The 15,417-nt window shown below is 45.3% G+C and overlaps 1 protein-coding gene across 3 annotated transcripts in view; it reads right to left on the bottom strand.

Moving 5' to 3' along the window:
- CLIP2 (CAP-Gly domain containing linker protein 2) overlaps window positions 1–15,417 on the bottom strand; it is an 81,376-nt gene that overhangs the window by 8,772 nt on the left and 57,187 nt on the right. The window contains exons 7-14 of one of the 3 annotated variants that reach the window (XM_039705776.1): window positions 15,087–15,190; window positions 13,528–13,588; window positions 9,574–9,678; window positions 7,136–8,080; window positions 4,648–4,705; window positions 3,251–3,334; window positions 2,690–2,846; window positions 1,333–1,492 (exon numbers count right to left, since the gene is read on the bottom strand). In XM_039705776.1, the coding sequence (XP_039561710.1) occupies window positions 1,333–1,492; window positions 2,690–2,846; window positions 3,251–3,334; window positions 4,648–4,705; window positions 7,136–8,080; window positions 9,574–9,678; window positions 13,528–13,588; window positions 15,087–15,190 (1,674 nt within the window). Of the gene's footprint in view, window positions 1–1,332; window positions 1,493–2,689; window positions 2,847–3,250; window positions 3,335–4,647; window positions 4,706–7,135; window positions 8,081–9,573; window positions 9,679–13,527; window positions 13,589–15,086; window positions 15,191–15,417 lie in introns of those variants that run through there. The other 2 variants (XR_005627149.1, XM_039705777.1) reach the window with 2 other exon arrangements.

Here is a 15,417-nt window from a genome sequence, read left to right as displayed (position 1 = left end):
GGGGCAGAGCACAGCTCAATATCAAGTGACGAGGAGCAGCTCCAGTTTGCTCCCAGCAGTTCACATCCATTATTCACATCTCAGCCACTGGAGGACAGTGAAGTACACAAGAATTTGAGGACACTGCTTATTCTTGGATCAGAGAATCTGTAAAACACGTGGGGTAGCTGAACGACCTTCAGTTTCTCTCACAAACTGTAGCCCTATTTAGCCATGGATCTAAAACCTGAGTGAACAGAAAAACACTGGGGGACACAGCAGGCTACAGCTTCCTCCCGAGGGGAAGCAGAGAGGCACACGCTGACCTCTGCTCTCTGTGGCCAGGGACAGCACCCAGGGCATGGCTGGAGCTGTGTCAGGGAGGGTCAGGTTGGATATCGGGAAAAGGTTCTTCCCCCAGAGGGTGCTGGGCACTGCCCAGGCTCCCCAGGGAATGGGCATGGCCCCGAGGCTGCCAGAGCTCCAGGAGCCTTGGACAATGCTGCCAGGCAGATGTGATTGTTGGGGTGTCCTGAGCAGGACCTGATGATCCCTGTGGCCTTTCCAGCTCGGGATATGCTGTGATATATGACATGGGGATATCTTTGCTGCATAATGAGGAACTGCTAAGCCAGGCCACAGCTCAGTCACTGCCAAGAGAAGTCCCATCAGATGCTCAGCAGCACAAAAGAGAACACAAAGACCTGGAGCAAGGGTGAAGGGCTCAGACCCCTCACCCCGCTCAGCAGTACAGAGCCCTCCAGCCCCTAGGCTGTGCCCAGGATTGTAGGAAATAAATTTATAAAAAGCTTTTAAAGGTTAACAGAAGGTTATATAAGGTTACACAGAAAGTATATAAGGTTATCTTATATACTTCACTATACACAACAAATAAACAAAACCATCAAGAAGTTTTTTCTATCCAAGAGAGAGGGGGAAATGTAGGAAATAAATACTACAAATAAAACTAATAAAACAAAATAAAAAACTAATAAAACAAACTACAAATAAACTAAATACTTTAGAAAAGTAAAACTATAAAACATACTATGAAACATAAAAACTATAAAACATTGTAGTGGGACCCACGAAAGATAGTTTTAAATAATTAACTTTAAGACATCTACAACATGATGTAACAAAACACTAATAAACCAAGAAACACTTATAGTGTATTGTAATTAAAAAATAGTTAACTTCTAATTGTAATAACATAAACTATAACATCTATATTATCTCACCCATTTCACGAAACTAAAAAAACAAAACTTTTTCAAAACACCTCTCAGTTACCCCACCTCTGGCTCAGGAAAAGGGTACCATCCAACAGAGGATGGGTTTTAGTGCCCTCACCAGCACGACCAGCTTCTCTCGAAGGCCCTTGATGTCATCCTTGAGCTTCTGCTCCTTCAGGCGCCACTCGGCCTTGTGCACCTCGCGGCTGAGGTCGCGCTCGGGCCCCGGCGAGTGCCGGTTCGCCTCCAGCAGCAGCGCCCGCAGCTCGTTCAGGCTCCTGCGGGGACAAACGCCGCCCACTTGGGTTAGAATGCTGACAGCTTAACGTAATAAAATGGCTGTAACAATAGTAATAGTAATTGGGGCAGTAAGGATTTGGACAATCAGAGTTAGGGCATTAAAAGCAAAGAATTATGGAATTTCAGATGCTTTCCTCTTGAAATCCTCACTAAGAAAGGATTAACTCAAAAGCAACAGCCTGTTGCATATTCATATGTCTCATACATGATTCAAAAATTATTTTCAAACAAAGGGCGTTTTCAGGTTATTGTCAACTTCCCCCCCTTCCTCTTCTAAATCGTGGTCAGACTCCATGGAGTCTGCAAGGAGACCAGTTCCTCACCATAAGGAGGCCATATTTCTTCTCTTTGGGATTTTAGTGTCTTGTTGTTGTTATCTCTGTGTGAAGAATTTCTTGATTATCTCATCCCTTTCTTGAGCTAGTTAAGAAGTATCTTGCATAGCACAGTTTCTATTTTAACATTATATTATAACCTAAAACTCTATTTAACACACTACTTAAGAGAATTAATACAGCATAACTTTCTAACATAACATATATAATATTCATTTTAATATTTGCAAAAAGCCAATCATGTAATATGCATTTTTCACATGCAAGCAGCAGCAGGAAGAGATGAAGACATTCCCAGAGCCCACACACCACTGGAGCCCTGCTGTGCTCCCTCCCACCTTTGCTACAGATCCAAACAAAGGCCAGTGAGCAAATCTGACCCAGCTCCCACCACTCTTTTCTTGCCCCACTTTGCCAGCTCTGAGACTGGGACCTGCACAGGCACTGCCGGCTTGGCTGGCCTGTAGGTGACTTCATTCAGCATCTCCTCTGAGCTGCCTTGCAGCTCCTGGCAAGCAGTGAAAGGGCAGTGCCTTTTGAGAATTCAATCTCTAATTCCAACCAAATTCACACATCAGCATCTCTGAAGAACAGGAAAGCTTTGGGCTGGATTTCAACAGTGCAACCCTGCATTTCCTCTGGTGGTCATTACAGTGCCCAAAGGAACATAAACATTCACAGAGCCCCTCTGCAGCTCAGGAACATGAATATCCACAGAGCCCCTCTGTCTGCAGCTCAGGAACATGAATACCCACAGACCCCCTCTGTCTCCTGCTCAGGAACATGAACATCCACAGAGCCCCTCTGCTGCAGCTCTGTCCTCCAGACCTGCACACCCACCTTTCCTTCTTGAGCAGCTCCTGGCTGATCAGGACCAGCTGCCCTGAGGCATCATGTGTTTTCTTGGTCAAGGCTTCCAGTTCTCCTTCCAACCTCTTCTTTTCTTTGAGCACTGAATCAGCCTTCTTTTCTGCTGTTTTGCATTTATTTTCCAAAGCTATGACAAGCAGACAATTCAGAGGAAGAAATGTCACTTAGTCCTTTGCTTATATCCTTACTTTTTGCCTTTTCCCAATTCCTACTCCTTAAAGCACAGACCTCATTAGCTCTTGACTGGCTGTAGTTAAGTGGAGATCTTGGAAACAACACACCCAGCTTGACTGACTTTTGTTCATTAGCTTTACTCATTAACAAGCCCAAGCCCTCCCTCACAGGACACTAATATCTGCTGCAGTTTGTCTTCAATTCCTGAATTAATTTCTACCAGCAATAGCCATTCAGAAACCAGCAGCATCATGTTTTACATCAGCCTATTTCAGCTCTGGGCTCTTGTTCAACCCCAGGCTGTAGGACAAGCAGGGAAACATTTCATTCCCACCAACACTGGATTAGGGAACTTACCACTTACTTGGGCCCTTAGAGTTTCAGTCTGGGTCACCAGGGATGACACCTCTTTGTCTCTTTTACTCAGCTTGTCCTGGAGGTCTGTGGGGGAGTGAAAAGACAAGGATGTGAGGGTTGGAAAATGCTTTGTGCAAACTGGGAAGGTGTCAGGTGCACAGCACGGGCCAGGGTGCAGTGGGCACCATGGTGGGACACTGCTGGTGGCACAGAGACACTGCACCCCACACCCCTGGAGCTGGGATCACTCTGGGAAGTTGTACCAGACAGGGTTAGGAAAGCAGCCTCAAAGGATGAGGGGGAAAAGGCAATAAAACATGAATTAAAAAAACCCAAAATGAACTTTCAGCACATTTCTTTGTGCCACCTCCTACAGTGGAAAGCAGAAATTGTTTCAAAGACATGTTTGCTGGAACGGATGCATTTCCATGTTCAGAGCTGTGAATCTGAAAAATCTGATGCTTTTGTGGCTCAAATCTGACCTGGCTCTTTTCAGAACATCTTTCTGGGGGTTATTCAGTGTGGAAACAATGCACACATGGTCTGAGTGGCTGCTGGATCTAGTTAAGGCACTTGGCAGGAGTTACCTGTCAATCAGCAAACAATTTGGTGTAGAAACAGAATAGTTTGGAAAGAAACTTAAAAAATCATCTTGTTCCACACCCCTGCTTTGGGCAGGGACACCTTCCCTCCATCCCAGGCTGCTCCCAGCCCTGTCCAGCCTGGCCTTGGGCACTGCCAGGGATGGGGTATGACCTGAATGTGTTCTACAGAATCCCATATCTACAAAGACAGACAAGCCTCGTGGGCAATGCCTGCCTTGAACTGAGGGCAACAGAAATAGGACAAAATATCTCTGAATCCAGCTCTGCTATTGCTCAGACTCAGTGCTGCAGCTCACCCTCTGTGAGGGAGCTGAGTGCAGTTCAGGTTGAAATACACTTTACACAAGTTTCCTTAGAGTGTAAGTCTTACATTTTGTTAAAAGGATGGATTTGATTTATAGTAAGCTTAATAAAAAGTAACTATCATTATTTGAAGCCAGTCACATTAGTATCTACCATTATCACTCCTCTCCTGTGAGCAAATACATTTAATGTCTGAATTTTTCCTGCTGTGAAAATCAGTGATGGGATGGAAATGCTCCTATTTCCCAGATTTGCCTCCAGCCTGCACCATCTGCATGGAGAATCTAACACAGGTAAAAACATCCACCCCTGCATATGCTCAGCTTGATTAGAAGGAAAAAACAAATCCAGACAACAAAAGCCATTGGGCAAATTTTGACAAGATGAAATGTCTTCCTAAACCCTTGCCATGCAGCCATCCCTGCAAGAGCAGAAAGTCAGAGGAAGTGTACAAGTCACTAGAACAAGGTAAAAATCACAGCTTCATACCTTCCATAGTCTGCTTCATGTTTATCTTTTCTTCTGAAATATCATTAGTCTCAATCATCTGGAATAAATGTAAAATGTGAGATATAAACTAACCCTTTACCCAAAGATAGGCAAAAGTCAACAAGCACAAAGCCCCATCCAAAGCAGAAGGTATCCCATGTCAATCGTTCCCAAGAGGGAAATAAAGGCTTTTTTGAGGAGCCACTTGTCCAGCTGGGTACTGCTGAGGCTGACCAGAGTGCCCACACACAACCCAGAGGTGAGGACACCAGCAGGATTCACCAGGAGGGAACAGAACCCCCCAGGTTCTGGGTCAGCCCTGCACACTCCGAGGGGTGGAGGAGCTGCTGTCCCTCAGACCAGGCACCTCTGGGCAATCCCAGCAATCACCCAGCTGCAGATGCTCTCCAGCATGCAGCTTGACACCCACCAGTCAACAAGTTCCTCAGCTTCTGTAGAGCCTAGCTGTGCCCAAAGTTATAAAAACATTGATAAAATAGTAATTTATTAGACAACTAATGCATTCATAAAAATAATAACAAGAAAATGCCATGCCCATACAGGGGATTCTGCTTTTTCCCCACCCTCTTTTCTATATTGCAATGAAAATCCAGAGCCTACAGAGCTTCCAATGCCAAGTTTCCTGTGGCAGAGGCCACACCTGAGCCCTTCACACCCCTTTCCACCCAGCAGCCTTTGCTGGCACTGCAGCACATGCCCAGACCCAGCAGCTGCTGTGGCCACCCCAGTGAAGAGCCCCAAGATCAGTTCTCTGAACTCTGGGCTGTGGGACAAGTGAAACAGAAGCAGGAGAACTCCCAGAGGAGAAATGTGCTTCCTGTTGTACTTTTGGTATGGAAAAAAAAAATATTTAACTACTGCTGGGAAGCAGTTGTGGCTCTCCCTTGAGAGTCTAGGAAAGACTGTCACGAGATACCGTTGCTTGTTTAAAATAACTTGGGCAGTGATTACACTTACTTTAAATTAACTAAGAAAATTTTAACTAGAACTTGCCCCATGATACTCAAAGGCTTTCACCCATGCATGTCTTCCCATATTCTCCTGATTTTAACTGACACATAGTTGAAATAATTACTTCAAGACTTCCCTAGTTGTAATCCAGCATCAATATCCCCAAAAGCCCTCCCATTTATCTAAAGGGCTCTGGGTCAAGCCTCCAGCTTCTTCTTTTCCATTCATTCCTGATTGAATATTGGCTATAATGTGTCACATGTTGTAATAACAACCCCTTTTTCCCAGAGTCCTGGCTGTACTTATTGTTCCCAACTGTCCTGACTAGATGGAACATCCTGGAGCAACCCTTCAAACACTGTTCATGCCGGAGATTCCTCCTTGGCCTTTGCCTCTATTATCCTATTTCCAAGGTGTGGAGTTCTGACTTAGACAATGTGGAATTCGTGGCCTTGACTTTGCTCCCTGGAGGTGCAACTGCTTTCAGTGGGGCTGCTCGTGTTGGGAAATTAAATTCATTGAATTCATGTCATTGGCATCTCTGTCTGGAACAGAAACTACATCACCAGTGAAATTTCAACACAGTATTCTTTAAAATGTGCACATTTTACAGCTTATTTTCATTTTCTGCATCCCCACAGGATGTAAACTGGGTTTTTTCTCATTTCTCATGCAAAATCCAAACACAGATAGGGGCCCAGCCCCCCATGAGTAGCAATCTCCCTGCTCACTACAGTGCAGAACCAGCCACGATTCCTTGTGCCACACACAATGGCAGGATGAGGCATCCTGTGGCAAAGACTCAAACTAAAACCAAAAAACAAAAGATGACTTAGACACAAAGGCCACAGTAAATTAACCCCTTCATATTACTGCTCTTATTTCAGCCCTCCCTGGTCTCATATTCAATCAGGCATTTTATTTCCCCAGCCTGGTGCCATTCTGATCCTTGCTGGCAGCTTTCCCCCTACAACCCTCAACACCAGCATTTCCCTGTCTCCCAGATGTGCTGTGGAGCCCCTGCCCTGCTGCTGTCACAGCCCCACCCCATCCCACAGTGCAGCCATTCACTGCACCTCTCCTGCTCCAGGTGCTGAGCAAGGTTGACTCTTTTTCCACCCTGTGCTCCTAGCACCCCCAAAGAGGCTTGCACTGTAGCACACCAGGGCTGCTGCAGCTCCTTGGAGAAGCACATTCCAGGAATGATGGTTTTGCAGCTCAGAACACTGCTGGCTCAGCACGAGAGCTGACAAACCACGACAGCCCTAGTCTGCTGCCACAGCAGCCTCCAAACTCAGGTGTGGCCCACTTGCTCCTAATTGCCTAATTGCTCCTTTTTTCTAATTGTCTAATTGGCTTTCTAGACACCTTCAGCCTGGAGATGCAGTGCAAAAAGGACACTGTTAGTGAAAGAAAAAAACATCCAGATACTTGAAGCCTCAGAAAACTGCACAGGGCAGTGGCTGAGGAGTTACCAACAGTGATAATAAACAGCCAAATGACCCCAAAGTCATACATTTGCATGCTGAGAAGGATGCAGGGCTTCCATGGACTGCAGCTTGTTCTCCAAGACAAGCACTTTTTCCTGCAATCTTTGGATTTCCTGTTTGCTGTGGGCTTCTGTTTTCTGTAATGTTTCATAGTCCAACATCTTCTTTTCAGCCAAAGATATCTGCTCTTTCAAGAAAGCTATTGCTTGTGTCTGGTCTGTGTATTCATCATGAAGTTTCTCCAGTTCATGCACCCTCAGCTCAGCATCTCGACACTTGTCCTTCACATCCTGGAGCTCGAGAAGGTGCTGACTGCTTTTGCTTTCCAGTTGCATTTTCCAGTTGCTGTTGCTTTTTTCCACTTCATCCAAAGCCTCCTGCAGCTTCAGCTTGAGGCTCTCTTTCTCCTTTATATGGACAGCTGTCTCAATGTCATGCTTTGCTTTCAGGTTCTCCAGCTCAAGCTGGTGCTCCAGCTTTATACTCTCCACCACTGCCTTCAGCTCCACAATCTCCTTGTGCTGGCTGTCAGGGCCTGAGTTGAGCGTGGCTTTCAGGTCCTCCAGAGACTTCTGGTGGTCAGAAGCTAACGTGTCCAACTTGGACTTCCAGTTGTCCATGAGCCCCATGTTCTCATTAGTGGCTTGCTGAACTTTATGCTTTAGGTCAACAATCTCCTGCGAGTACTTCTCATTGACAGACTTCAGCTTCTCCATCTCCTGCTGGTACTTCTTTAGCGTCTTCTCATACTTCTCCTTCAGCTGGCTGCTCTCCTTCTGGTGCTCCTTGTTGACAGACAGCAGCTGGTCGCGCAGCCGGAGAGCCTCGGAGTGCAGGCCCAGGCTGTGCTCGGGGCTCTCTGCCTGCTGGGAGCTCTGCAGGCACTGCCGGAGCTCGTCCACCTCGCTGCGCCTCAGGCTCAGCTCCTCCTCCAGCTGCAGGATCCTGGACTGCTCTGCCACCGTGGTCAGCTGCAACACGACACAACACAAGGTCAGTGCACCCCTCATCGCCGCGCCTTCCCCTTAGCAAGCGTTCTCCAGTGGAAATTAACCCAAAGCACACCAGTCAAATAAGAGGTAAAGAACACCTGGTACCCTCCAACCTGAGCACAGTTTTGCACCAGGGTAACCAGCACAGACAGCTCACAGTTATGTCTGTGCCAATTGCAATTTATTTTTCCTAATACAAACCTCTTGCTTTCCACAGAAAAACACCTTGGAAATAACCCTTGAAATTCACTAGGGAGCAACAGTGGTTTATGAAAAATAATGTCCGGGAAGGGCATTATGTTTCCAGACCAGGCATCTTGCCAGATGATGCACAGAGGAGATGTGACTGCACATGCAGGAATTTCACAAGCATCAAACCCAGCATTAAGCATATCATGTTTCCTTTATTGCTCAGCAATCCTCAGCCTGCAGACCTCTCTTCTGTAACGGAATTTGTTTACCCTGGTGTAAAAAGGAAAAGGGATTTTTACGTATGAGTACTTGTTAGAGTTTATTAGAAAAGTCAAAATAACAAAGGAGGCTAGAGGATGCAAGACAATAAATCTGGCCATGGCACACATTGAGCTTAAGGGCTATGGATCCATGTTTTGCCATCTGAATGCAACCTGGCAGGACTGAACTCCCTGCGAGTCACAGGGAGTACAGGGTGCTGCCACTATGGATGGAGAAGAGGATGAAACATTAGAAAAAGGCAAAAGAAAGAAGGAAACTGAGCCAAACTCCAAGAATCAATTTCACTTCATTTCAATTGCCATTTGCCCAGGAGGCTGGTGGTCATTATTTTAGATGGACACAGGGGGCTTCAGACCATCCAGACTTTTTGGAGACCTTTCCATTTGTGTTTTCTACATCTCTCAAACACATTACTGCTCACTTCAGCAAGTTTGTTGCTTCCCACACCACACCAGCATGAGAAAGCCCTTTCCACATCTGGCTGCTTTTAGGATTCCTCTGAGCAATCTGTCCTGTTGCAGGCACGGCCAGGGATCAGAGTGGGTCCACCTGCATCCACCAGCACCTTCCACTTCAGATGGCAGCTCCCACACCTGGCAGGGGACACTGGAATGTTGATTGCAATGTAATCTCCTCTTACAGCCTGGGGGGGGAGGCTTGAGGCAGAATGAATTGTGCAGGGTGGGGTATTACCGGGATATGTTAATTGAAAAATGAATTGTAGGAGCTCATGTGTCAGATGGTGGCGTGGGGCAGAAAGGCAAACTCAGTCTGAGAAACAAGTTCCCAACAAGAGAAGCAAAGCTAGAAATCATATCATACTACTATTTCTGGGAAAGAGAGCAAATAAAAAAATAAACAAAATCAAGGAAGCTTAATTTCAAGCCAAAATCAATCAACCCCACAAAAACCAAAAGAAAGAAACCCAAAGCAAGGCATCATGAGCACCAGGGCAGTGCAAGCGCTGTCTGCAGGCAGGGCAAGCAAGGGTGCATTACCCTGGTGTCCTCTAATTCTCTGAGGAGTTTTTCAGCCTGTGCCTTCTCAAACAGCAGGCTCTGCTCGAGCTCCCGAATTCGGGCATGCTCCAACTGCGTCTGAGTCTGGTCACACAGAGAGAAAAAAGAACAGTGGAGAGGGGAGCAGGGGAAGGGGGAGAGAGAGAGAGAGAGAGAGAAGGCTGCAACATCATCTCCAGAGAACAAGACAAGGAAAGGCCATTCACAACAGGAAGAGAATAAAAACCCAGACAGGAAGGAAAAATCCAACCAAACAGAAAAGGTCCCTGCAGGATTTTACATGGTACTCGCAGTGGCCCTTCACAAGAAAAGTGAATCTGTGATGGGAAAACATCCTTCTGCATGAGACACCTGCTCCAGTGCCTTCCCGCATCACATGAAGACAGTTCCTAAAAGGCAAAGCTCCCACCAGTACAAGGCCCTTGTACACACAGACAGTGCAAAGACATTGCAATGAGTCTCCACATCTTTCCTCAAGAAGAGTCACAAGGTAGACTAGAAAGAGTTGGAAGTTCCCGTCCTCTTTTTGCTCTGGAGGTGTGAATCCTACACTAAGTGGGGAAAAACCACGAGGTCATACTGTACATGGCTTGTTGTAAAACAAAAAAATGCACTGCACTGAAGAGATCAGGGAACTGAGATCCCAATCTGTTCTGTAAGTCAGTGCTTTGAGTTTGGGCAGCCCTGACATGAATTTCAAAGTGACTTTTGGACAGTAGGATTCTATTAATTTTGGCACAAGAAAACAGAACTTTTTTGGTTGGTTGGTTTGGGATTTTTGGTTGGTGGTTTGTTTTCAAGGTTGGTTTTGGGTTTTTTTTGACAAATGATTCAGTTAAGCACAAGAAGTTCATGTTATCTACCCAAATCCAGGAGCACTGGCTCTGGGCATTGCTTCAGTGCCCTTCACTTTTAAAGCTGAAGAACCACAAAGCTGCACCTGGTGGCAAAGCTCAGCACTCCACAACCACCACTGTAATATCATGTAAAACTCCCTATAAATAAAAGAGGAGAGGAGACACAGGAAGGTGCATGCACACTCTGGCCTTCACATTTTTTTAGCTTACAAAACCCACATTCTCCTAAGAATTAAGCTTAATTAACCTATCAAGTAAAAAAATTCATCTAGCAAAAAGCAAAAAAACCTGCTCAGAACCAATTTTCCCCCATTTTTTGCCGTTCATTTTCCACATAATTATTTGCTTCCCCTCTCTTTCTATTTGAGCCAGTTTTAAGGATTTTCTGCTCTTCCTACAATAAAGCAAGGCTTGGCAAGTTGTGTACAAATTATACAAACAGAAGTTTTTTTAAAAACCCATGTTTTATGTTTGCAAAATATCATTGTACATTTATTCATAGATGGAGACATAAGTGCCATTTATATTCAGATGGCTCTGTATTTTATGTGCCTTATTTAAACCCTGAAGGAGGGGAGAAAAAGATATGGATTCAATTGTCCAAATACCACCAAAACCCCAAATTATATAACTTAGGTGTAAAAGTTGGCTTATTGCATCCTAATAAAAAAAAGGCATTTAATAAATGAAATAAAATTAATTCTGCTCCCTGTAAAGCCCAAAGAGTCACATCTCGAGAGGAAGCTCCAGGTCTGATTTTACTAAAAAGAATAAATATTTCATTGATACCAATGAACTAACTGGTGGCAGCACATCAGATATTTGCTACCTGAAGATGCTGACTTATTACAAAACTCATCTCTGGACTTCTCAAAGAGATTCCCTCCACGCTCCTGAGATTAACACAAGTGCCCAGTCAAGCTCTCAGTCCCACCTGATATTCTTGCCCAGTATCTATTTATCCTGGTATTTTCCAGCTCTGGAAAAACATATGAAAATAGAGGGGGAAAAACCAAACAAAAAAAACATGGAAAAAAATTAGATTAACTGTTTTACAGTCCTTGAATCTTAGGTTTACATTCAATCCTGTATTATTTTATGTAAATTGGCTTGCTAGTACTAGCCAGTATGAGTCAGAACCTCAAATCCAAAGTTTTCTTGCACTTTGAGGAAGCCCAGATATGAATTTCAGATTTATTTGTAGCTATTAGCCTTAAATTACCGCTCACAAATTATAAACTGACTTGCCACTGGCATTCAAGGCATGCTGCAGGATCCAGGAGATGAGCATGAGAGAGCTCCTTGATGAAGATAATACTTCCTGTAAACCATGGTTTTCCACCACAAAAAGTCTTTCCTGAAAGCTTTTCCTACATTAGCTCTTTAACTTTCAAAGCTCTTGAAAGCTTTTCCTGCATTTGTTTTTCATCTCCCAAATCACTACAGCATCAGCTGCCAAGCAGGATCAAAACTGGGCTGAATTCATAACTGCATTTCAAGGCTAAATCCACAGCTGCTCTATCAGAGGTACAAAACCTTGATCTCTCTGTACCTTCAGGCCCCCAACATATTTTTTCTCTAAGTTAATTACTTGCTTCTGGAAAGCTTAACTGTCTCCACAAAAAAAAGCAGAAAGGTGAGAATTAACTCCAGTGTTAATCATTCAGTCTGAACATGCAAATCAGGCAGACAAGATGTAAAACCTGGCCCCAGCTAAGCCCTCTGCCAGTGCCTGTGCTGGGACTGATGCTGGACTCATGGACAGCGTGCCAGTTCCCTGGGTCAGGGGAAATCAAACATTCCTGAATTATCTGTCCTTTTGTACAGACAAGCATGGAAGTGAGGACAGGACCATAATGTCCTGCTGAAAGCTTGCCCACATCCCCATTGCAAAACAATTCCTTCCCAGCCCAAAGGAAAATGAAATCCAAGACTGAGAGTCCCAAACTGAGAATCAGAGCTTATCCATAGCAGCTTATCATCTTGCTAAGCATGGTGGCTTTTTGAAAAGAAAAATATCCAGATATTCCATCTGGCCAGCCCTGGTCCCATTGCCATAACTACACAGCCAGGCTTAAACACTTGGAGCTTACAAAGGGACAATTCACTGCTCTCAAAGGGAATGATGCATGCACCAACCACCCTTCCCTAGAGCACTGTGGGAAAGCTGTCAGCTCAGGGATGAACAGAAATCTGATTTTGCTCCCACACAACAGGCAGAAACTGCACTTGCTGTGCTCCCACAAAGGTCTGCTATCAGTGCACTGCTCATTTACACCCTGTCAAACATCTCCTTCAGCTTCTGGATGAAGAAGAGAGGTTTATGCCAGCAGGATCACAGCCACAGCAACATATCCATTTCCTAGTTTTCCCATTTTCCTGGGCTTTTATTGCTATGGGTGACAGTGAAGCACAGGAGCAGGGCCCTTGACATTTCTGGCTGTTACTAACCTGACACTCCAGCTAAAGAGACAGAAAACTCCCTTGATTCCGATTTGGAGAGCAGAGCCTTGCTTCCACAGAAAGATTTTCTGTTCCCTTTTTCCCATGGAAGGGCCAACATCACTGAAGGGCCAACATCACTTCATCCCAACATCCCTTCCAGTCTGCACAATATTCACTGCAGCAGCATCTCTGAGCAACAGCCCTTCCCAGTGACAGGGTGACAATCCTCGTGTCAACCCCACACTCCAGGCAGTGAGGATACCTCAGCATTTTGGCTGGAATTAAACAGCATCCAGTCAGGATGTGCCCATTAGCTGCTGAGAGCAGGACACCACAGGGACAGGAGCTGAACTGTCAATTCATTTCTAGGGTGGAGAAATGTATGTTCAACACATTCAGACACAGATTTTCACATGGCTTGGCAACTCAGAGTGACAGATGAACTCCAGGCAGCCCCAGGTGTGAGCAGTCCTTGGGCCCCACACCAAAGAACAATCCTCAGAGCTCACAGCAGGTCCAAAGCCATCAGTAAAGTATTGTTAGAGGGGAGCAAAAGGTGGCAGAAGTCACTCAAGTGAGGCCCCACATGCAACTCTGGATCTCACATTTTGGCAAGATCATAAGGAATTACCTCCAGATCCCCTTTTGTAATGGATTCTTCCTCCACACGGAACTGCAAGTCCTCCACTTTCCTGGGGAAGGGAAGGGACACACAGAGCAATCAGGAACTCTCAGCTCAGCACCCTCTGTCTCAGCAGCATTGCACATCAGCCTTTCCACTGTTTACCAAATTCACTGTTTACCAAATTCAATAGTCCATCTATGGACTATTGCAACCATCAATGGAGAGGTCACTGCCAACAAATGCAAAAGCTGCCCAAAAACTACTGTTAAGCTTTTTGTGCTCTAAAACTACCCACCCATGATGTGATATTAAAAAATCACATAATGGCCTGCAGAATCAAAGCCTGAGAGGGGTACAGACCACCTCTGGATACAAAAGCCCAGCAGAAACAGAGCAGCAAGCCCCATGGAGCAGGACAGTTACAAGCAGCTTTCACACACAGGCGTGGCCTTTTTGCAAGGTACATCCCCTCAGACACACAGCTACTGTTCTGACACAGGATGCTGAAAACAAGCACAGCAAGGTTTCACTGGATTATTTAAACCTTGTTATCCAAGTACTGGGCAATTCCTGTACCAAATGCACAGGGCCCATACAAAATATCCCAAGGGAATGGGATCCTCTGCCTGCCTGGCAGAGGATGGGGAACTGTGAGCTACCCTGGCAGACAGAGGAGCCTTCCCCACAGAGTTTACAGGCCAGTCATGCATAAATGCAATAAAACCACACACATTAACACAGACATGCTGTGGAAACTCCTCTTTTGGAAGAGAGAAGCCAGTAACATTAGAAAATAATGCAGTTTTCTGCTGGACTCATCCCTCTTTTTCTCTTGACTGATTAAAAAGGGCTAAGGATGTTTAGTTAGTAGCCAGATGTAAGGACTATGATTCTGTTAGAGATAAAAATAGCTGTGAGTGTACATAACTAGCTTCATAAACAAACTTCCTTGTCTGAACCTCCTCTAATTAGAGGAGGAAGGCATCTGTTGATATTTGGAGGAAAACTCAGCTGCCTTGGGTTAAAGGTCCTCCTGGAGCTGGGAAAGTCAGCTGCCTACCAGGAGTATGGGGAAACTTATACAGGAGAGAACATTTCATCCTCAGGGGGGGCATCAGTAATTGAGATCAACACTGTTTCCAATTATTTAATACACACACAGAAATGTTTTTCTATTCCCACTGAAGAGTTTAATTATACACATGGAGCACCTGGACTCCAAGAATGACACGGAGATCTTCACTGTGATCCAGAGAGGAAATGCATGCACCAGGAGAAATGCATGGAGGGGAGCCTCTGGCATGTGAATCACACTGCAGTGAGGCTGCACTCCAGTTTGGCTTCCCTTCCTCACAAAGAACATCCTCAAGATCAGCCCATCACAACAGAGGGGAGGATTCAGCAAATCCAGGTTGTACAGGAGGGTCTGTGATGGCCCAGGGTGCACATGCCTGTTTATGACCCAGTTTTTATTTCACACTGTATCCTTAAGTCAAAAGCACCTAAAGGTTTCAACATTGTCCACACAACTTCACCTCCCTCACACCCATCCACTCCTGCTTTACCTCTTCTCCTCTTCCAGCTGGTTCAGTAGCTCAATCTTCTCCTTCTGCATGCCATCCACCAAGGCTCGTGCTCGCTGCAGGTTTCCTTCTGCCTCTGTGACATACTGGAGCAAAAAACAAGCCCGAGACACAAAGTTAGCCATGCCTCAAGCAGTACAAAGCTGTTCAAGAGGGGGCAGAACCAGGAAACAAAGTTTTGATGATCTGTTTCAGAGGATGCTGTGGTAAGAGCACATTTTCCAAAGAGCTCAGGATGTAGAGATCAAGACAACAAAAACTGCCCCTTCTCCAGGAGCTGTAAGTGATCCATGCTTCAGTGCCTCTCTGACCT

Source organism: Passer montanus, unplaced genomic scaffold (genome assembly GCF_014805655.1).
Source record: "Passer montanus isolate IOZ18808 unplaced genomic scaffold, ASM1480565v1 scaffold184, whole genome shotgun sequence".
In the NCBI taxonomy this organism is placed as follows: domain Eukaryota; kingdom Metazoa; phylum Chordata; class Aves; order Passeriformes; family Passeridae; genus Passer; species Passer montanus.
Note: the sequence above shows the minus strand (reverse complement) of the source record. Positions and strands in the feature narration are given on the sequence as shown.